Genomic DNA, 15,585 nt, shown 5'->3' with positions numbered 1-15,585 from the left:
AGGATACTCTTCCAAGGTGGCTGCTCGTACGGCTGGTCACTTAGTGCTGGTTATTGGCTAGAGGCCTCAGTTCCTTACCACATGAGCCTCCCCAAAGAGCTACTTGAGCATCTTTCCAACGAGGCACCTGGTTTCCCCAGAGTGAGCAATCCAAAAGCTGAGGAAAAGTGTTAAGGGCTTTCATGAGCTAGCTTCAGAGACCCAACATTGTCACTCTGCAGTCAGCCACTCTGTGTACAAGGGATGGGAGTACCAGGAAGTGAGGATCACTGGGCACCATCTTGGAGGCTGCCTGCCATGTATACATTTTAACTCTCCAACAAAATTTGAAGTCTAAAGACCCATACTTAAAGTAGCCTCTGTTCTAGGCAGTAGGGAACAAAATGGTAAACATACTTACACTAATGGAGTGTCTATTCTAGTGGCTTTGGGGAATATAGACAAAAAAAAAAAAAAAAAACAGAACTAAAACTCTAAGGTGGGACAGGGAGCTGGGAGTGTTAGTGTCAGGTGGGCCTGTAGAGCTCAGCCCCGCTTCATCATGTTGGCATTCATACTGGCTGTTCCTCTGTAGGGGATGAAATTTTCCTCTGCCAGAGGAATGGGCTCTGGACAGCTTGTTCAGCTGCTTGCTCAGGTGTGAGCATCTGTGCCTAATCTTCCAGTCAGACTGCCCTAGAAACATCATTTCTTAATTAGCTCAAAGGGTATCTGAAACATTGTACTTATGGTGGCAAGCATGGATCTATTGCTCTTCATCTATAAAGTTGCTGCCTGATAAGGTAGAACTATACAAATGATAGTTTCCCGACTAAATGCATTTTAAAGGGCAAAGGTTGTATAGTCAGCCTTAGTCCTGGCGTAGGGGAAATGGACTATGGAAGTCTAGTTGGAAGAGAAGATTGAAACATGCCAGTAAGTGCAAAAGGATACAGTATAATTTAAATAAAACACATGGAAGACATGAGGATGCTAGTGGGATATGTTGGGCTCATCCATTTCTGCAGGCTCCAGGAGGGTGGCTGGCAGGGCTTCTTCGGTGTGGGGCAGAAAGAATCAAAGCCTGTAGAATAAATCTGACTCCGTTCGAGATTTAACTCCTCATGGTGTACCATGTGAAAGGTGAAGCCTGACTGGCACTAGGGAGGATTTTGAGGTAAGGAAGCATTGTCTTTGGTTCAGTCCAAGCCCTCACTGACTTTCCACCATCCTCAGTGGGGGTGGGCATGTCTGTCTGTCTCCCAGCCTCATGCACACACATGTGTGCACACACATGCACACACACACACGCCTTCTTATGAAGTGTGGGTCTGGCTGCCCATGCTTTTCTCTTTTCTTCATCTCACCATGACTTATCCTTCCCTTCTGTATTCAAAGTTCCCACTTGAGAGGGTCCAGTTGCCCTGGGCACCCCTCCACATTCCCCACTCATGACTGCAATTAGTTACAGTAGCTTTGGTATACTGTCATCCCCTTTCACCAGTGAGGAACTCTGTTGCTATGGTGCCCAGGTCACACAAAGCTGGGCCGGGTCGCCAGCCTTCCTGGTTCTCACCTCTGTACCCCTGGGTTTCCTGCTCTCTGGCCCAGTGGAACCACCTCCACGGGGCTCCATTCCTTTCCAGCCTTGCCTTTTGTTCATTGGCAATGATGTTAACAAATTAAATAGGGGAATATTTGTTCATCTAATTTATTGGTAAAAAGGCTAGAACAAGCTTATCCAACCTGTGGCCCATAGGCCATATGTGGTCCAAGATAGCTATGAATGTGGCCCAACTAAAATTTGTAAGCTTTCTTAGAACATTATGAGATTTCTTTCCCTTCTTTTCTGTAGTTCATCAACTATCATTAGTATTAGTATATTTTATATCTGGCCCAAGACAATCCTTCTTTTATCAGTATGGCCCAGGGAAGCCAAAAGATTGGACACCCCTGGGCTAGAGCAGGGGCACATCAGATTTGTGTCCACAACAGCTGACACAGTGGTTTCCAGTCAGGAGTAAGTTACCCTTAGGGAACACTTGGCAATCTGGAGATGATGTTTGGCTGTCATGATTGGGGAATGGGGTGCTACTGGCATCTACTGGGGAGAGGCCAGGGATGCTGCTCAACAGTCTGTACTAGACAAGACAGCCCCCGACCCTACACACATAACAGAGAAGGATCCAGCCCAAATGTCAAGAGTGCCAAGGTTGAGTAACCCCAAGCTAATGTGATGAATGGTGCCAGATGGAAATGTGTGGGACCATCATAAGGAGGGGGAACAGGGTAAAGGCAACCATCTTAATTTGTAAATTGAGGGGGAGGATATGTTTTGACCACATGCTTTTGAAAAGGGAAGCTGTTCATTCTCCAGAAGCCCAGCGGAGATGTTGGACGGATTGGGCCACCCATAGCTGCATTCATGGACAGTTGGACATGGGCCCAGGAAATCTTGGCAGCATCATTGGGGCCGGTGCACTTTTAAGAGGGGCTTGGGTGATGTGAAATTGTTTGGACAAAATGAGTGAGAGGTCTTGAAATAATGTCAAGGCAGGAAGAATGCATTGACTTGGAGTGGCTGCCAAGAGCAAGCATTTGCAGGTTGTTTTGGGGAAGCAGAACTGGCTGTGTTCTCTTTGTCCCGTGCACAGTTGGAAGATGGGAAATGGAGGAGGAGAGATGGGGAAGGAGAGATGGGGAATCAGATAAGAAAGTGTTTTCCAACAGAAGCATCGGGCACACATTGGAGTGAGTTCCTTTCCCTTAAGAGGCCAGGAGCTCATGTAGGAACCAAGCTCCATCTGAAGCAGCCACAGGGCTGGACCATCTCGAAGATTAGTTGCCAGGACTCTCTGATTCTGGCCCTGTTAGCCTCCATCTGGACACACAGCAATTGCATGTTTAGCATTTTTATTACAAAAGCAACATACAATTTTGACCCTTGAACGTTACAGGTTTGAACCATGTGGGTTCACTTATATGCGGATTTTTTTTTCAACAAAAATATTGGAAAAAAGTTTTGAAGGTTTTTGACAATTTTAAAAACTTGCAGATGAACTCCATAGCCCAGAAATATAAAAAATGTTGGCCGGGCGCTGTGGCTCACGCCTGTAATCCTAGCACTTTGGGAGGCTGAGGAGGGCAGATCACGAGGTCAGGAGATCGAGATCATCCTGGCTAACAAGGTGAAACCCTGTCTCTACTAAACATACAAAAATTAGCCAGGCATGGTGGCAGGCACCTGTAGTCCCAGCTACTTGGGAGGCTGAGGCAGGAGAATGGCGTGAACTGGGGAGGCGGAGCTTGCAGTGAGCTGAGATTGCGCCACTGCGCTCCAGCCTGGGCAACAGAGCGAGACTTCATCTCGAAAAAAAAAAAAAAAAGTTAAGAAAAAGTTAAGTATATATTGAATGCACAAAATATATGTAGTCTATTTTTTCATTTACTACCATAAAATATATACAAATCTATTATAAAATTAAAATTTATCAAAACTTACACACAAATACTTATAGACCATATATGGTGCCATTCACAGTCAAGGAAAATGTAAATAAATATAAAGATGCAGTATTAAATCATAATTGCATAAAATTAACTGCAGTACACACTGTACTGCTGTAATAATTTCATAGCCACTTCCTGTTGCTATTGTGAGGAGCTCCAGAGTTGCAAGTACCTGCCTAAATCACTGTGTGATGCTCATCATCTCTGTGTGAGCAGTTCATCTCTCCAGTAAATTGCATATTGCAGTAAAAAGCAATCTTTAATAAGTGATCTCTTGCAGTTCTCAAGTATTTTTCATAATGTTTAGTGCAATACCATACAACCTGAATAAGACCATGGGTCCCATATGAAGGGTCACAGTGAGGCTGGAAGTGCTCCCAAGAAGTCATGACATTATAAGAAAAAGCTGAATTGCTTGATGAGGATTGTAGATGGAGGACTGTAGCCGTGGTTGCCTGCCATTTCAGATGGATGAGTCATCTTGTAAACAGATGACAATAAATTTATGGTATTGATAAATACAGTACAGTATTGTAAACATATATTCTATTCCTTATGATTTTCTTAATGACATTTTTTTCTCTAGCTTACCTCACTATAAGAATATAGTATATGATACATATAACGTGCAAAATATGTGTTAATCAGTTATTTATGTTATAGGTAAGCCTTCTGGTCAACAGTAGACTATTAGTTAAGTTTTGGGGGAGTCAAAAGTTATACATCAATTTTTACTACATGGTGGGTGGTCAGCATCCCCACATTGTTCAAGGGTCAGTTGTATATTCACTGTGGAAATCCTAAAAAGCAAAGAGCAACATGTTTCCATTAAGCAGGATTTTGCCAGGCTCTGGTTAAACCCTGAAGCCTGAGCAAGGCAGTGAAATCTCCAGACCTTTGGAGCTCACATTTTAAGGAAAGGGCAGGTTTGTGTTGATGCTACAAAGGTAATAGATGCTTTTGAGAAGTTAACTATGTGCGGGGGTGGACGAGGTAGGCCGAAGCAGGCTGAAGCAGCACCTGAGACTGGATCATCATGATGCAACTCTCTGAGTACAGGCCTGAGAAGGAGGAAGCCAAGCAGGAGTCAGGAGAGGCCTCAACCTGGAGGCAGAAGCACAATGTGGTGGAGATAGTGAGCCAGGTGAGGTTGCAGGTCTCGGGCCTGGTCAAGGAGAGCCTTGTGGAGGAGCGATGAAGATTTGCGTTGTGATGTGGATGGAGAGGTTCCTTGTGAGCCTCACTCCACCTTCAGGGTAGGGAATTGTCAGTAAGGAAAGGAAGGACCAGGTGAGACTTCCAATACCTGAGAGATGGCAGTGGCTTCCACGAGGGCAGCCTCAGGAGCTATGGGGAGACATGATGGCTTGGGAATATATTTTAAAGAAAAGCTACTGAGAGGACCCTGGAGACCAGCTCATCTAACCTGTTTCAAGATTCTCCATCCCTGTGACTGCATCAGATGGAGCTCAGCTCCTGCACAAGCTCATGGCTTCCCTGCATCAGTGTGAGTGGCCAATGCTTCTGGTAGAAAGCACATTCCTTACTGACTTGGTGAGAGGGAAGACTCCTGAAAGCAGCAGGGGTCTCATCCTCAGCAACTGTGGTGCTCAGTGTCATTTCCTCAATTAGGAGAGACTGAGGGAGGAAGAGATTTGCTGAGGGAGTGGCAGGAGGAGTCAAAAGCCTCATCTGGAGTATGTAGAGGTCAACTTGTCTGTTACACATCCGAGGGAGGATGTCAGATAAGCAGACATGCAGATCAGGAGCTCAGTGGAGAGAAATAAATACCCATTAACCAACAAATATTTTTGATGACTTATCCTGCACCAGGAGCTGTCCCAGGCATGGTGATATGGCAGTGAACAAGGTCATCCTATTCTCACCTCCCAGAGTGGCCCTTTGGTGGGAGGAACAAGACAATACTCAAATTCAACAGTGAATCATGATTTAAAGGGCTGCTGCCTTATGGAGATGTGCTGCAGAGAAAAATTAGGCAGGAAAGGGAGGTATGTGGCCCAGGACATTACAAAAGATTATTTCATGTCAAAAAACGTTTTTCTACAACTAAGTGCACATTTAACTTGTGTCACAAAAAAGGTCTCAAAAGAGCAAGGGATTTGCAGTGTTTTCAGGAGCTCACCTGACACCTGAAAACCCTCTTTGCTGAACCACTACCTGCCCAGGTGTTCACTGAGGTGCCAGACCCTGCAGGCTGAGGGGTACAGGTGGAGTTAAGGAGGAGCTAAGCAGCCTGGTTTGTTTCTCAGTTTTGTGCTTTGGAATGAAGTAGTGTCACACGTGGAAAAAAATAACTGGGAATGTTGAATTAAGAAAAAATAGGGAGCAAGTTCTAAACACTATTTAGAAGAAAATGATCCCTGGGAATGCTAAAGAGAATTTGAGCCATGGGCTGTTCCTGTAGTCAGAGTTAAGCATTGTGAGTTGGCAAAAGCATCAGGTGGGAAGGGCCGAGTCTGTGTGTGCAGGAGGAATGCCTGCAGGGGAAAGTCGCGGGCTCTGTCCCTGTCTCAGTTGGTGGAAGTGACAGAGATGCCACAGCTGTGGCCAAGACTACGCTGGGTGAAAAGTGAGACTCTCTGGATTTGCCATACTGACTGAGAGCTGATATCTGAAAAGTGGAGCTGAGAACAGCAGCCTGGGCCACTGTGGGCAGTGGCTGGAATGGAGACGGCCATCTCTTGCCAAGGTGGCCTGAGAAAGAGGAGGTTGGAGACCAGGACAAGGCCCCGGGTGGGTGCCGGTGGGTGCCAGTCCTGAGAAGGTATACACAGGAACACCATGGACATTGTTTATTCCCCCAATTAAATAGCCCAAAAATGTGCTGTAAGCTGTCCTTGCAGTGAACCAGTGATTCTGCCCAAACCATCACCACCAACACACCCAGGTCAACTCCAGCACAGGAAGTCACATGGCCAGAAAAGGGCCATCAGCCACATCGGTGCTGACACTGAGTGTAGCACATTCTTCTGCCGCCTGCTTGGGAACATATCTGCAATGCACCATCAAAGCCACACAGAATGTCCCTGGCGTGTGCCTGGAGGCTGCTCCGGGTCTGCAGATGCTCCCCAAGACCTGATCACAGCCTGTCTCACTTCCTGTCCATTCACTTCAATATGGGATTCATGCCCAAGTGCCAGCACCGATGTAATGATTAGTGACAAGCCAATCATTTGGCTATTTACTATGTAAATAGTAGCTATGTTAAGATTTATATGAATTAAAAAGTATTTGCTCTCATTTTATTTAAAATTTTGTTCCTACAAAATTACTGTCTCAGTTGGAGCTGATGGTGCAGTCTGCTGTTCTGCAACTACGTAAAAAGCAACCTAGGCCCTGCAGACGGGACACGAGCATTGGGGCCAGGTACACAGCGACGGGGGTATTTGAGTTGGGTCTGCAAGGGTAACTGAGATGGCTGGGAGGAAGAGCTGCACACCTCAGCAGAAAGCACACGTGGTGAGAACAAGAAGGGGAAGCCACAGCATCCCGGTGCAGTCCAGTGTGATCTGTGGACTGGGCATGTTGGAAGGGGCAGGGAGGGCTGATGTGTGCTTTGAGGGAGGACCAGGCAGCTGAAGAGGGAGGCGTCAGGAAGCAGGAGGGCAGAAGGTGAGGAGTGAAGGGCAGCAATGGAAAGGACAGGATTAGGCCAAGCAGGGGTCATGGATACGGGCAGTACGGAACATGCACCAAGGGCTCTTGGAAAACGAACCTTAGAGAATGCAAGGCCTGTGGAGGACTCCTGGGTTCCTGGCTGGGGCACCGCCTGGGCAGGGAAGGCAGAGAAGATGGAAAGCCTGGTCTCAGGTGGCGTGAGAACCCAGCATCCGCATCATCAGGATTGCAGGAGCAGCAGCGTCTCAGGCCCTGGGTGTATCAGAGCCCCCAAGCCACGTGGAAGTATGAGATGTGCTGGGCTGCAGGGGAAACAATGGAAATGAGGTTGGAGGCCCAAGAAGACCCACTGCAGGAAAAGGGTGGAGTGGGGGAAAGGCAGGCTGGGGTCAGTGGCTGGCCTGCAACAAAAGCATTGTAGATTACAGGCGTGAGCCACCACGCCCAGCCAAGGTGGGCGGATCACGAGGTCAGGAGATTGCGACCATCCTGGCTAACACGGTGAAACCCCCTCTCTACTAAAAAAAAAAAAAAAAAAAATTGTAGAAAGGGGAAAGCAGTCGGAAGAGAAGTATTTCTTCCAAGAGACTCATCAGCATACTGTGTTTCCAAAGATGTCTTTCTTTTAACAGCATTCTTAGACTCAAAAGTAAATGTAGATATACCTTAAAAAACAAAAACAAAAACACCTTGCTAAGAGATGAATTTTTAGAAACTTGTTGGACAAAGAAAAGTCATTGATAGTCAACTGCTGTGAGAGGCAAGCCAGGAAATGATGATTAATACCCTCAAATTATAATAGAACCCATGCCTCATTAGGGGCTCGCCCAGGAGTACTGACTTCAGGACACCGTCTGGGGAAAACTCTGTCACCTGTGTCAGGCTGACGCTCTTACATTTTATAGCCCCTTGTAGGATAGTGCATGTTGAGAAGAAGCCACTTCACATCATCGTGGTGCAGGGTCTGTGGTGTGGTGTGCTTCGTGTGTGTTTTGTGTGTGTAGTGTGTATGTAGTGTAGTGTGAGTTGTGTGTACTATGGTGTGTATGTGGCATGTATGTAGTTTGTGTGTGTGGTGTGTTTGCAGTGTGTGTGGTGTGTATAGTGTATTATGTGTGTAATGTGTATGTAGTTTGTGTGCTGCATGTAGTGTATTGTGTGTGTACCGTGTATGTAGTTTGTGTATACTGTGTGTAGTATGTTATGTGTGCAGTGTGTGTGTAGTTTGTGTATGGCATGTGTGCAGTGTGTATAAGATGTGTGTAATGTGTTGTGTGTGTAGTGTGTATGTAGTTTTTGTGTGGTATGTGTGCAGTGTGTGTGTGTTGTGTGTAGTGTGTTGTGTGTGTAGTGTGTATGTAGTTTGTGTGTGTGTGGTGTCCATGTAGTGCATGGTGTGTGTGTAGTGCATGTGTGGTATGTGTCCGTATGTGTGGCATGCATGTAGTGTACATGTAGTATGGGGGGATGTATGTGTGTGGTGTGTGTGTGATGTGTGTAGTGTGCATGTAGTTGTGTGGTGTGTTTCATGTGTGTTTTGTGTGTGTACTGTGTATGTAGTGTAGCATGTGTTGTGTATAGTATGGTGTGTGTGGTATGTAGTTTGTGTGTGATATGTGTGTAGTATGTGATGTGTGTAGTGTGTAGTGTGTGTGGTGTGTATGTAGTTTGTGTGTGTGGTGTATGTGATGTGTGTAGTGTGTGTAGTACATGGTGTGTGTAGTGTGTTATGTATGTAGTGTGTTGTATGTGGTGTGTATGTAGTTTGTGTGTGTTGTGTGTGCAGTGTGCTATGTGTGTAGTGTGTTGTGTGTGTAGTGTGTATGTAGTTTGTGTGCGTGGTGTGTGTGATGTGTGTAGTGTCCGTGTAGTACGTGTGTGTAGTGTGTGTGGTGTGTGTAGTGTGTTGTATGTGGTGTGTATGTAGTTTTTGTGTGTTGTGTGTGCAGTGTGTGATGTGTGTAGTGTGTTGTGTGTGTGGTGTGTATGTAGTTGGTGTGTGTGATGTGAGTAGTGTCCGTGTAGTACATAGTGTGTGCGGGGTGTGTGGTGTGTGTAGTGTGTTGTATGTGGTGTGTATGTAGTTTGTGTTGTGTGTGCAGTGTCTGTTGTTTGTAGTGTGTTGTGTGTGTGATGTATATGTAGTTTGTGCATGTGGTGTGTGTGTGATGTGTGTAGTGTGCGTGTAGTGCATGGTGTGTGTGTAGTGCAGGTGTGGCATGTGTTCATAGTGTGTGTGGCATGCATGTGTCCATGTGGTATGGAGTGTGTGTGTGCGTGGTGTAGTGTATGTGATGTGTGTCATGTGTGGTGTACTGTATGTGATGTGTGTAGTGTGCATGTAGTCGTGTGGTGTGTTTCATGTGTGTTTTGTGTATACATAACGTGGAATGTGTGTGTGGTGTGTATGTAGTTTGTGTGTATGTGTATGTGTGTGGTGTAGTGTGTGTGATGTGTGTAGTGTGCATGCAGTGGTGTGTTTCGTGTCTGTTTTGTGTGTGTAGCATGTATGTAGTGTAGCATGTGGTGTGTGTAGTGTGTTTCATGTGTGTGGTGTGTATGTAGTTTATGTGTTTGGTGTGTGTGATGTGCATAGTGTGCATGTAGTACATGGTGTGTGTGTAGTGCAGGTGTGGCATGTGTTCATAGCGTGTGTGGCGTGCATGTGGTATGGAGTGTGTGTGTGTGTGTGTGTGTGTGTGTATACCATGAGGGACATGCACTTTGCTCCCTGGATAAATGGATGGAGTCATCTAGATAATTTTCCATTCACGACCAGCCCCTTTTGGTTAAAATGTGCCTCCTTGGATACTTTTGGGGCTGGCAATATGTATCCTTCTAATTTACAACCATAATTGAGAAGAAATATTCTCCATATTAAATATGCATTGGCCGCCTTCCTTTTTGCTTCTGAAATGTATTTATTTACTGCAAGCAGTGTCTCTCCTATGTCAGATGTCCTCATGGGCTGGGAACCGGCACTATCTCTTTAACACGGGCCCTGCAGATGGGAAGTGGCGTTGCCCAAGAAGTGGTCTGGAGAAGCAGGGAGAAGACAGCCTATGGGCCCCAGGCCTCGGGAGCTGGGAAGGTGCCACTCTTCATGTCTCAGGCAATGGCTTGTTGCTGTCATAGTCCCGGGCTGGAGGTGGGAAGGCCTTGTGGTGACCACAAGTCTCAGTTCCGTGTGGGCCCTCAATCTGGCCTCACTTCACCTCTGGTGCTCAGCACCAGCGTGTGACTGACTGCTCGAGGCAGCGTCTCGCAGCTCAGGTGGGTGAGGCGGTGGTAGCGTCCTCCTTGGTAATATCACTGTGATGAGGAGTGAGGCTTCTCTAACATTGTCTGGACTCAGGAGGAGCATGTTGGTTTGTGCTCATGTAAATTCTGCCTCCTGTGTGCCGCTGGGACCCTAAGGGTCAGTCCAAGAGTCCTGTTTTGCAATAGCCCTTCTGTTTGCTTCTCTTTGTGGTATGTTTATTTTTAGAATTCTTTGTCTTTCCCCACCCCCCACCCCCCAAAAAAAGAATTATTTAATTTGGTCACTTCCATCAAATGCTCTGATTTTAGCTTAGTTGGAAGGCGTACTGGAAACTAATGATGATGTGAACAGAAAGACAGCTGTGCGTTGGGAGGGCCAAAGAGGGAAGTGCGTTTGTTCAGAGATGGAAGGGTTTGTCTCCACTTTGAAAGGGTTTGAGTGGTTTTAGCAAACGTTCCCTGCCACGTGGATTCCTCACCAAAGTTCTCTGTCTCTGTCTTGCCCAGGTGGACACCTGCGCGGGTGTGTGCCCTCCAGCCCCTGAAGCATGGCCAGCAGCGGCATGGCTGACAGCGCCAACCACCTGCCCTTCTTTTTCGGCAATATCACCCGGGAGGAGGCAGAAGATTACCTGGTCCAGGGGGGCATGAGTGATGGGCTCTATTTGCTGCGCCAGAGCCGCAACTACCTGGGCGGCTTCGCCCTGTCCGTGGCCCACGGGAGGAAGGCACACCACTACACCATCGAGCGGGAGCTGAACGGCACCTACGCCATCGCCGGCGGCAGGACCCATGCCAGCCCCGCCGACCTCTGCCACTACCACTCCCAGGAGTCTGATGGCCTGGTCTGCCTCCTCAAGAAGCCCTTCAACCGGCCCCAAGGGGTGCAGCCCAAGACTGGGCCCTTTGAGGACTTGAAGGAAAACCTCATCAGGGAATATGTGAAGCAGACATGGAACCTGCAGGTGGGCCACAGCTGGTCCTGCTCCCTGGGCCCAGGGGGCCCTGTGACCCCACACAGACTTCCTGGCTACATGCAACATGTGTACCTATGTGCCCTGTGTGCCCAAATAACACAACCATCTCCTTAAGCGTCAATTTTGGCCAGAAAATTCCTCTCTCTAATAAGAGCCTCTCCTCTTTCACAGCCACAGCTGAGAGGGTGGGTCCCTTTGTGCCAGCAGTGTGGGTTTCTCCACCGCAGGGAACCACCATTACCCAGTGCATGGAGGGCCTTTTCAGAGAGGCATTGATAGGTGTTGATTGGTTTCTGTTTATCTGACAAGGTCCTACCATACACACTGATAGGCACTTGATTTTATGGCTGCCTAATATCTCTTGCAGAACTTTCTGTGTCAACACTCATATAGTTGCATCACCCGTTCTTTGGCTATCTGGTATCACCTGCTATGCACCATAATTTATTTAACTAGTACCTATTGATGGACGCATTTGCTGTTTATGAATAAACGCTGCTAACAACATTGCTCTAGACCTATCGTATACTACGCTTGTATGCAACATCTGCAGGATAAACTTTGAAAGGGTTAGGATTGCCACAGCAAAGGATATGTATGTTTATTTTTTTATTTTTTATTTTTTGAGACAGAGTCTTGCTCTGTCACCCAGGTTGGAGTGCAGTGGCATGATCTCAGCTCAATGCAACCTCTACCTCCAAGGTTCAAGCGATTCTCCTGCCTCAGCCTCCCGAGTAGCTGGGATTACAGGCATGTGCCACTACACCTGGCTAATTTTTGTGTTTTTAGTAGAGATGGGGTTTCACCATGCTGGCCAGGCTGGTCTCGAACTCCTGACCTCAAGTGAACCATCCTCCTTGGCTTCCCAAAATACTGGGATTATAAGTGTGAGCCACCATGCCCAGCCATATTCTTTTTATTTATACACTTGAAAGTACTTAAGTAATGTGTAAAGGTCTTTCTGGTTTTATTTACTGAATGAGTGAATGAATAAGGTTTGATGCCAGGACTCGAGACAGATTGGAAATGCCTTCTGCATCATTTTCATTTTTCCTCGGTATGGTTTACTCTGCTCTGCTCTCCATGTGGCAGGGTCAGGCTCTGGAACAGGCCATCATCAGTCAGAAGCCTCAGCTGGAGAAGCTGATCGCCACCACAGCCCATGAAAAAATGCCTTGGTTCCATGGAAAAATCTCTCGGGAAGAATCTGAGCAAATTGTCCTGATAGGATCAAAGACAAATGGAAAGTTCCTGTGAGTATCGTGCCTTCCCCCTCACCTCCTGCCACCAGGCCTGTGTGGACCATTGGGAATAATTCAGCTTCCCTGTGACTGGCCTCACATGACCCTGGGAAGAGGCCATGCATTGTCATTTGACAACATGCATGCTGGCCTGTCCTAAAGACATTTCTAACCAAAGCTATCACTTGTGACACAGTGTTTATTTTTCCCAGTCTAACTCTAAAATGAACACTCTTTGTTGGCACCGAGGGACATAATATTTGAAGAAAATGTGATTCAGCCCCATATTCTCCTTTTAATGGCAAATTATAGGATGCATAGCACATTCTGTGGTTATCCAACTAAAATTAAAATACTACAGTTTTTTTACTCAAACTACCCCCTTGATCTCAGACTTTACTTCTATTTTACATGAAACAAGATGCCAACAGGAAAGATGTTAAGGAAAATTTCCCGGGAGTAGCATCCGTGAGTGGTGAGTGCAGGTTTGCAGGCTTCAGCCTTAGGCCCACAATCGTTAGAGGGTCTGTCTGAATCCTGGGTTCTGTTTGCTATCCTCAGTGGTTCAATGTGAATCTAAATTGTAGAAGGTTCTGAGATACAGGCCAATGTGGTCAGTCAGTTGTCCAGAGAAGGTGAAGAACTGTCTTTGGGAGGTGTCAACCTTGTTCCCTCGAGGGGGTCTGGTCAAGGTGGCTCAGTGGGGCAGTTGTCCCTGGGCGAAATGATCCCCTGGTCACCTCTCAGTGTCCCTACAGAGATGCTTACCTTAGAAACATAACCAGAAACAGCGATGCAGCCTCATGGTTTGGCAATTGGTGAATCCCCAGCCAACTTCGTAAACTTTTCCTAGATTTTAGAAGCGTTTTCTCTGCATGTCCATCTATTCAAAGGAATTTCCTCAGACTTCACTGTCATACGTTGTATTTTAAAAATGATCTTAGCTGAGTGCAGTGGCACGCACCTGTAGTCCCAGCTACTCCTGGCAGGAGGATCACTTCATCCTCACTATGATCTCCCTATGGTTTGATGCTGGTTTGAGACCAGCCTGGGCAACATAATGAGACCCTGTCTCAAAAAAAGAAAAATAGAAAAGAAAAGAAATTGACCACAATACTAAAAAAAAAAGAAGAAGAAGAAGGAAGAGTGGCCCAGGTTGCCACGTGGCAGTGCCTAGAGTGATGGTCTTTAGTGGGATGCAGCCCCAGCCAGCAGCAGAATGCTGTGGGGAGGGAAGACATTGCCCCTCAATGGAGGCACCTATGGCTATTTTTGCTGAGGTTTGGCCTCTTACCATCTTCTCAGCAATAATTTCCAACATGAATGTCATGGGACCGTGCACGTAGCATCTTGGCATGTGAAGTCAACCCAAAATAGCATAATCCACACGATGAGGCTGGCCAACTTCCTGCTGGTTAAGAAGCCTGCTCATAGCCTCTTCGGCCACGAAGCCTTTTCTTTATTCAGAGTTGTCTATTCCCAAAAACAGCAGTTGCACCCTTCATGGCCATGACTTCTGCTCTCTCCCTCCTTTCTGGGAGACGTGTATAAACCCCATGCAGAAGGCTGGGAGGTGCAGCTCTTGTTTGACAAGCATGCCTTATTCCCTATCTGCCCTGTACAGACTGATATCTCATGTGTCCTCACAGCGCATGCCCCTGACACTGAGGCTTATGGTTTATACAAGAGAGTCTCAAACTTGCCGTGCTTCCTATTCAGCTGGCGTCAGAGCTAACCAGGCATGGGCCTGTGAGAGAGGGGCCTGGGCTTCTGTGTTTTCATCGAGCATCCGCTCCTTAGTTGTCCTCTTCTCCTGGGTTCTTATTCCACCTTATATTGCAGTTGCCCAGTTATCACCCCATAATTGCCAGCCTCCCAGATAATAGCTTCCAAGGCTTTCTCCCTTGTGTTGTCCACAGCTCAGTCCCCCACCTTCCTGTGCTCCCTCCACACCTGCAGGGCTCACCTGTGGACTGATGATGCATAGCACCCCATGCCCAGGCCTGGCATCAGGCAGGGTATTAGTGAGAGGGAAGAGCAGAGCTAAGCCTGGGCAGCAAGACCCAGCTTCAGAACCCATGTTCCCATGATGGTTGTAGAACCTTAGACTAAGGGGAACCTTCCCCAGGCTCTGCTCCTCTGGGTCTGTGACTGTCTTGAGGATTCAATGAAAATACACACCATGTATACCAAACAGCACATGTGGTCATCACTGGTGTAGCTTTTCTTCTCTCTTCAGTGCTCTTTCTCCATCATGAGCACCAGGAAAGTCTCCTTGTGAGGGTATCTTTGGTGTTTTTAACAGAGAAAATGTGAGGAAACACCTTGGAGGGGTTTGCCACCTGGCAATTTCACCTCTTGACAACCTTTCATCTCCTACAGAAACTGGCTGGGATTCTTAGCTGTTGCTGGGTGTGTAAACCTTCCTTGTTGCAGTGTAGTGGGCGTGTTATACTGTGAGTGTTTGAATATGGTTGTGTATGCTTGTGGAGAGCAGGGAGAGTTTGCCAGCATACTGGATACAGTCCAAGTCTACCACGCTTCCAGCATGGGGCAGGGTCTGCATCCCTGAATACAACGTCTCCCAAGTCCAGGTTGCCTAGATGTTGGTCCAGATTCTTTCATCTTTAGAAGTGTTTCTTTGTGTGTTTCTTTCATGGGAAATAGAGCTAAAAGGCTCCAGGGAACTCTTGTAAACCATCACCAGATCCTGTGGCTGCCCTCTCGGTGTGAGTGCGTCAGCTCCTGATTCACTGCAGAAGTCTGTCCTATATTCCCCTGTTGGGTCAGGCCAACGTTGCAGGAAGTCCCAGACCTGGTTTTGAATCATCCAAATCTGCCCTACTTGCAGATAGTTTTATAAAATATACGTTATTTGCAACGAATAGCCACAGCACAAGGTCTTTGGAGTCAGAACTAGATTCCAGTCACTGCTGGATGTCGTCACTGAGCCAGCTGCTGTTTTTTTCCCACTGTTC

At 47.0% G+C, this 15,585-nt stretch overlaps 1 protein-coding gene across 3 annotated transcripts in view; it reads left to right on the top strand.

The window, feature by feature from the left end:
* The window catches only part of SYK (spleen associated tyrosine kinase), a 97,040-nt gene that overhangs the window by 31,208 nt on the left and 50,247 nt on the right, over positions 1-15,585 (top strand). For all 3 annotated transcript variants that reach the window (XM_054520173.2, XM_054520174.2, XM_024252658.3), the window contains exons 2-3: positions 10,897-11,354; positions 12,459-12,619. In XM_054520173.2, the coding sequence (XP_054376148.1) occupies positions 10,938-11,354; positions 12,459-12,619 (578 nt within the window). In that variant the 5' untranslated portion in view covers positions 10,897-10,937. The remainder of the gene's footprint in view (positions 1-10,896; positions 11,355-12,458; positions 12,620-15,585) is intronic.

The sequence above is a fragment of the Pongo abelii genome, chromosome 13 (genome assembly GCF_028885655.2).
Source record: "Pongo abelii isolate AG06213 chromosome 13, NHGRI_mPonAbe1-v2.0_pri, whole genome shotgun sequence".
Taxonomy (NCBI): domain Eukaryota; kingdom Metazoa; phylum Chordata; class Mammalia; order Primates; family Hominidae; genus Pongo; species Pongo abelii.
The sequence above is the reverse complement of the archived record's forward strand: the minus strand, read 5'-3'. Positions and strand labels throughout refer to the sequence as shown.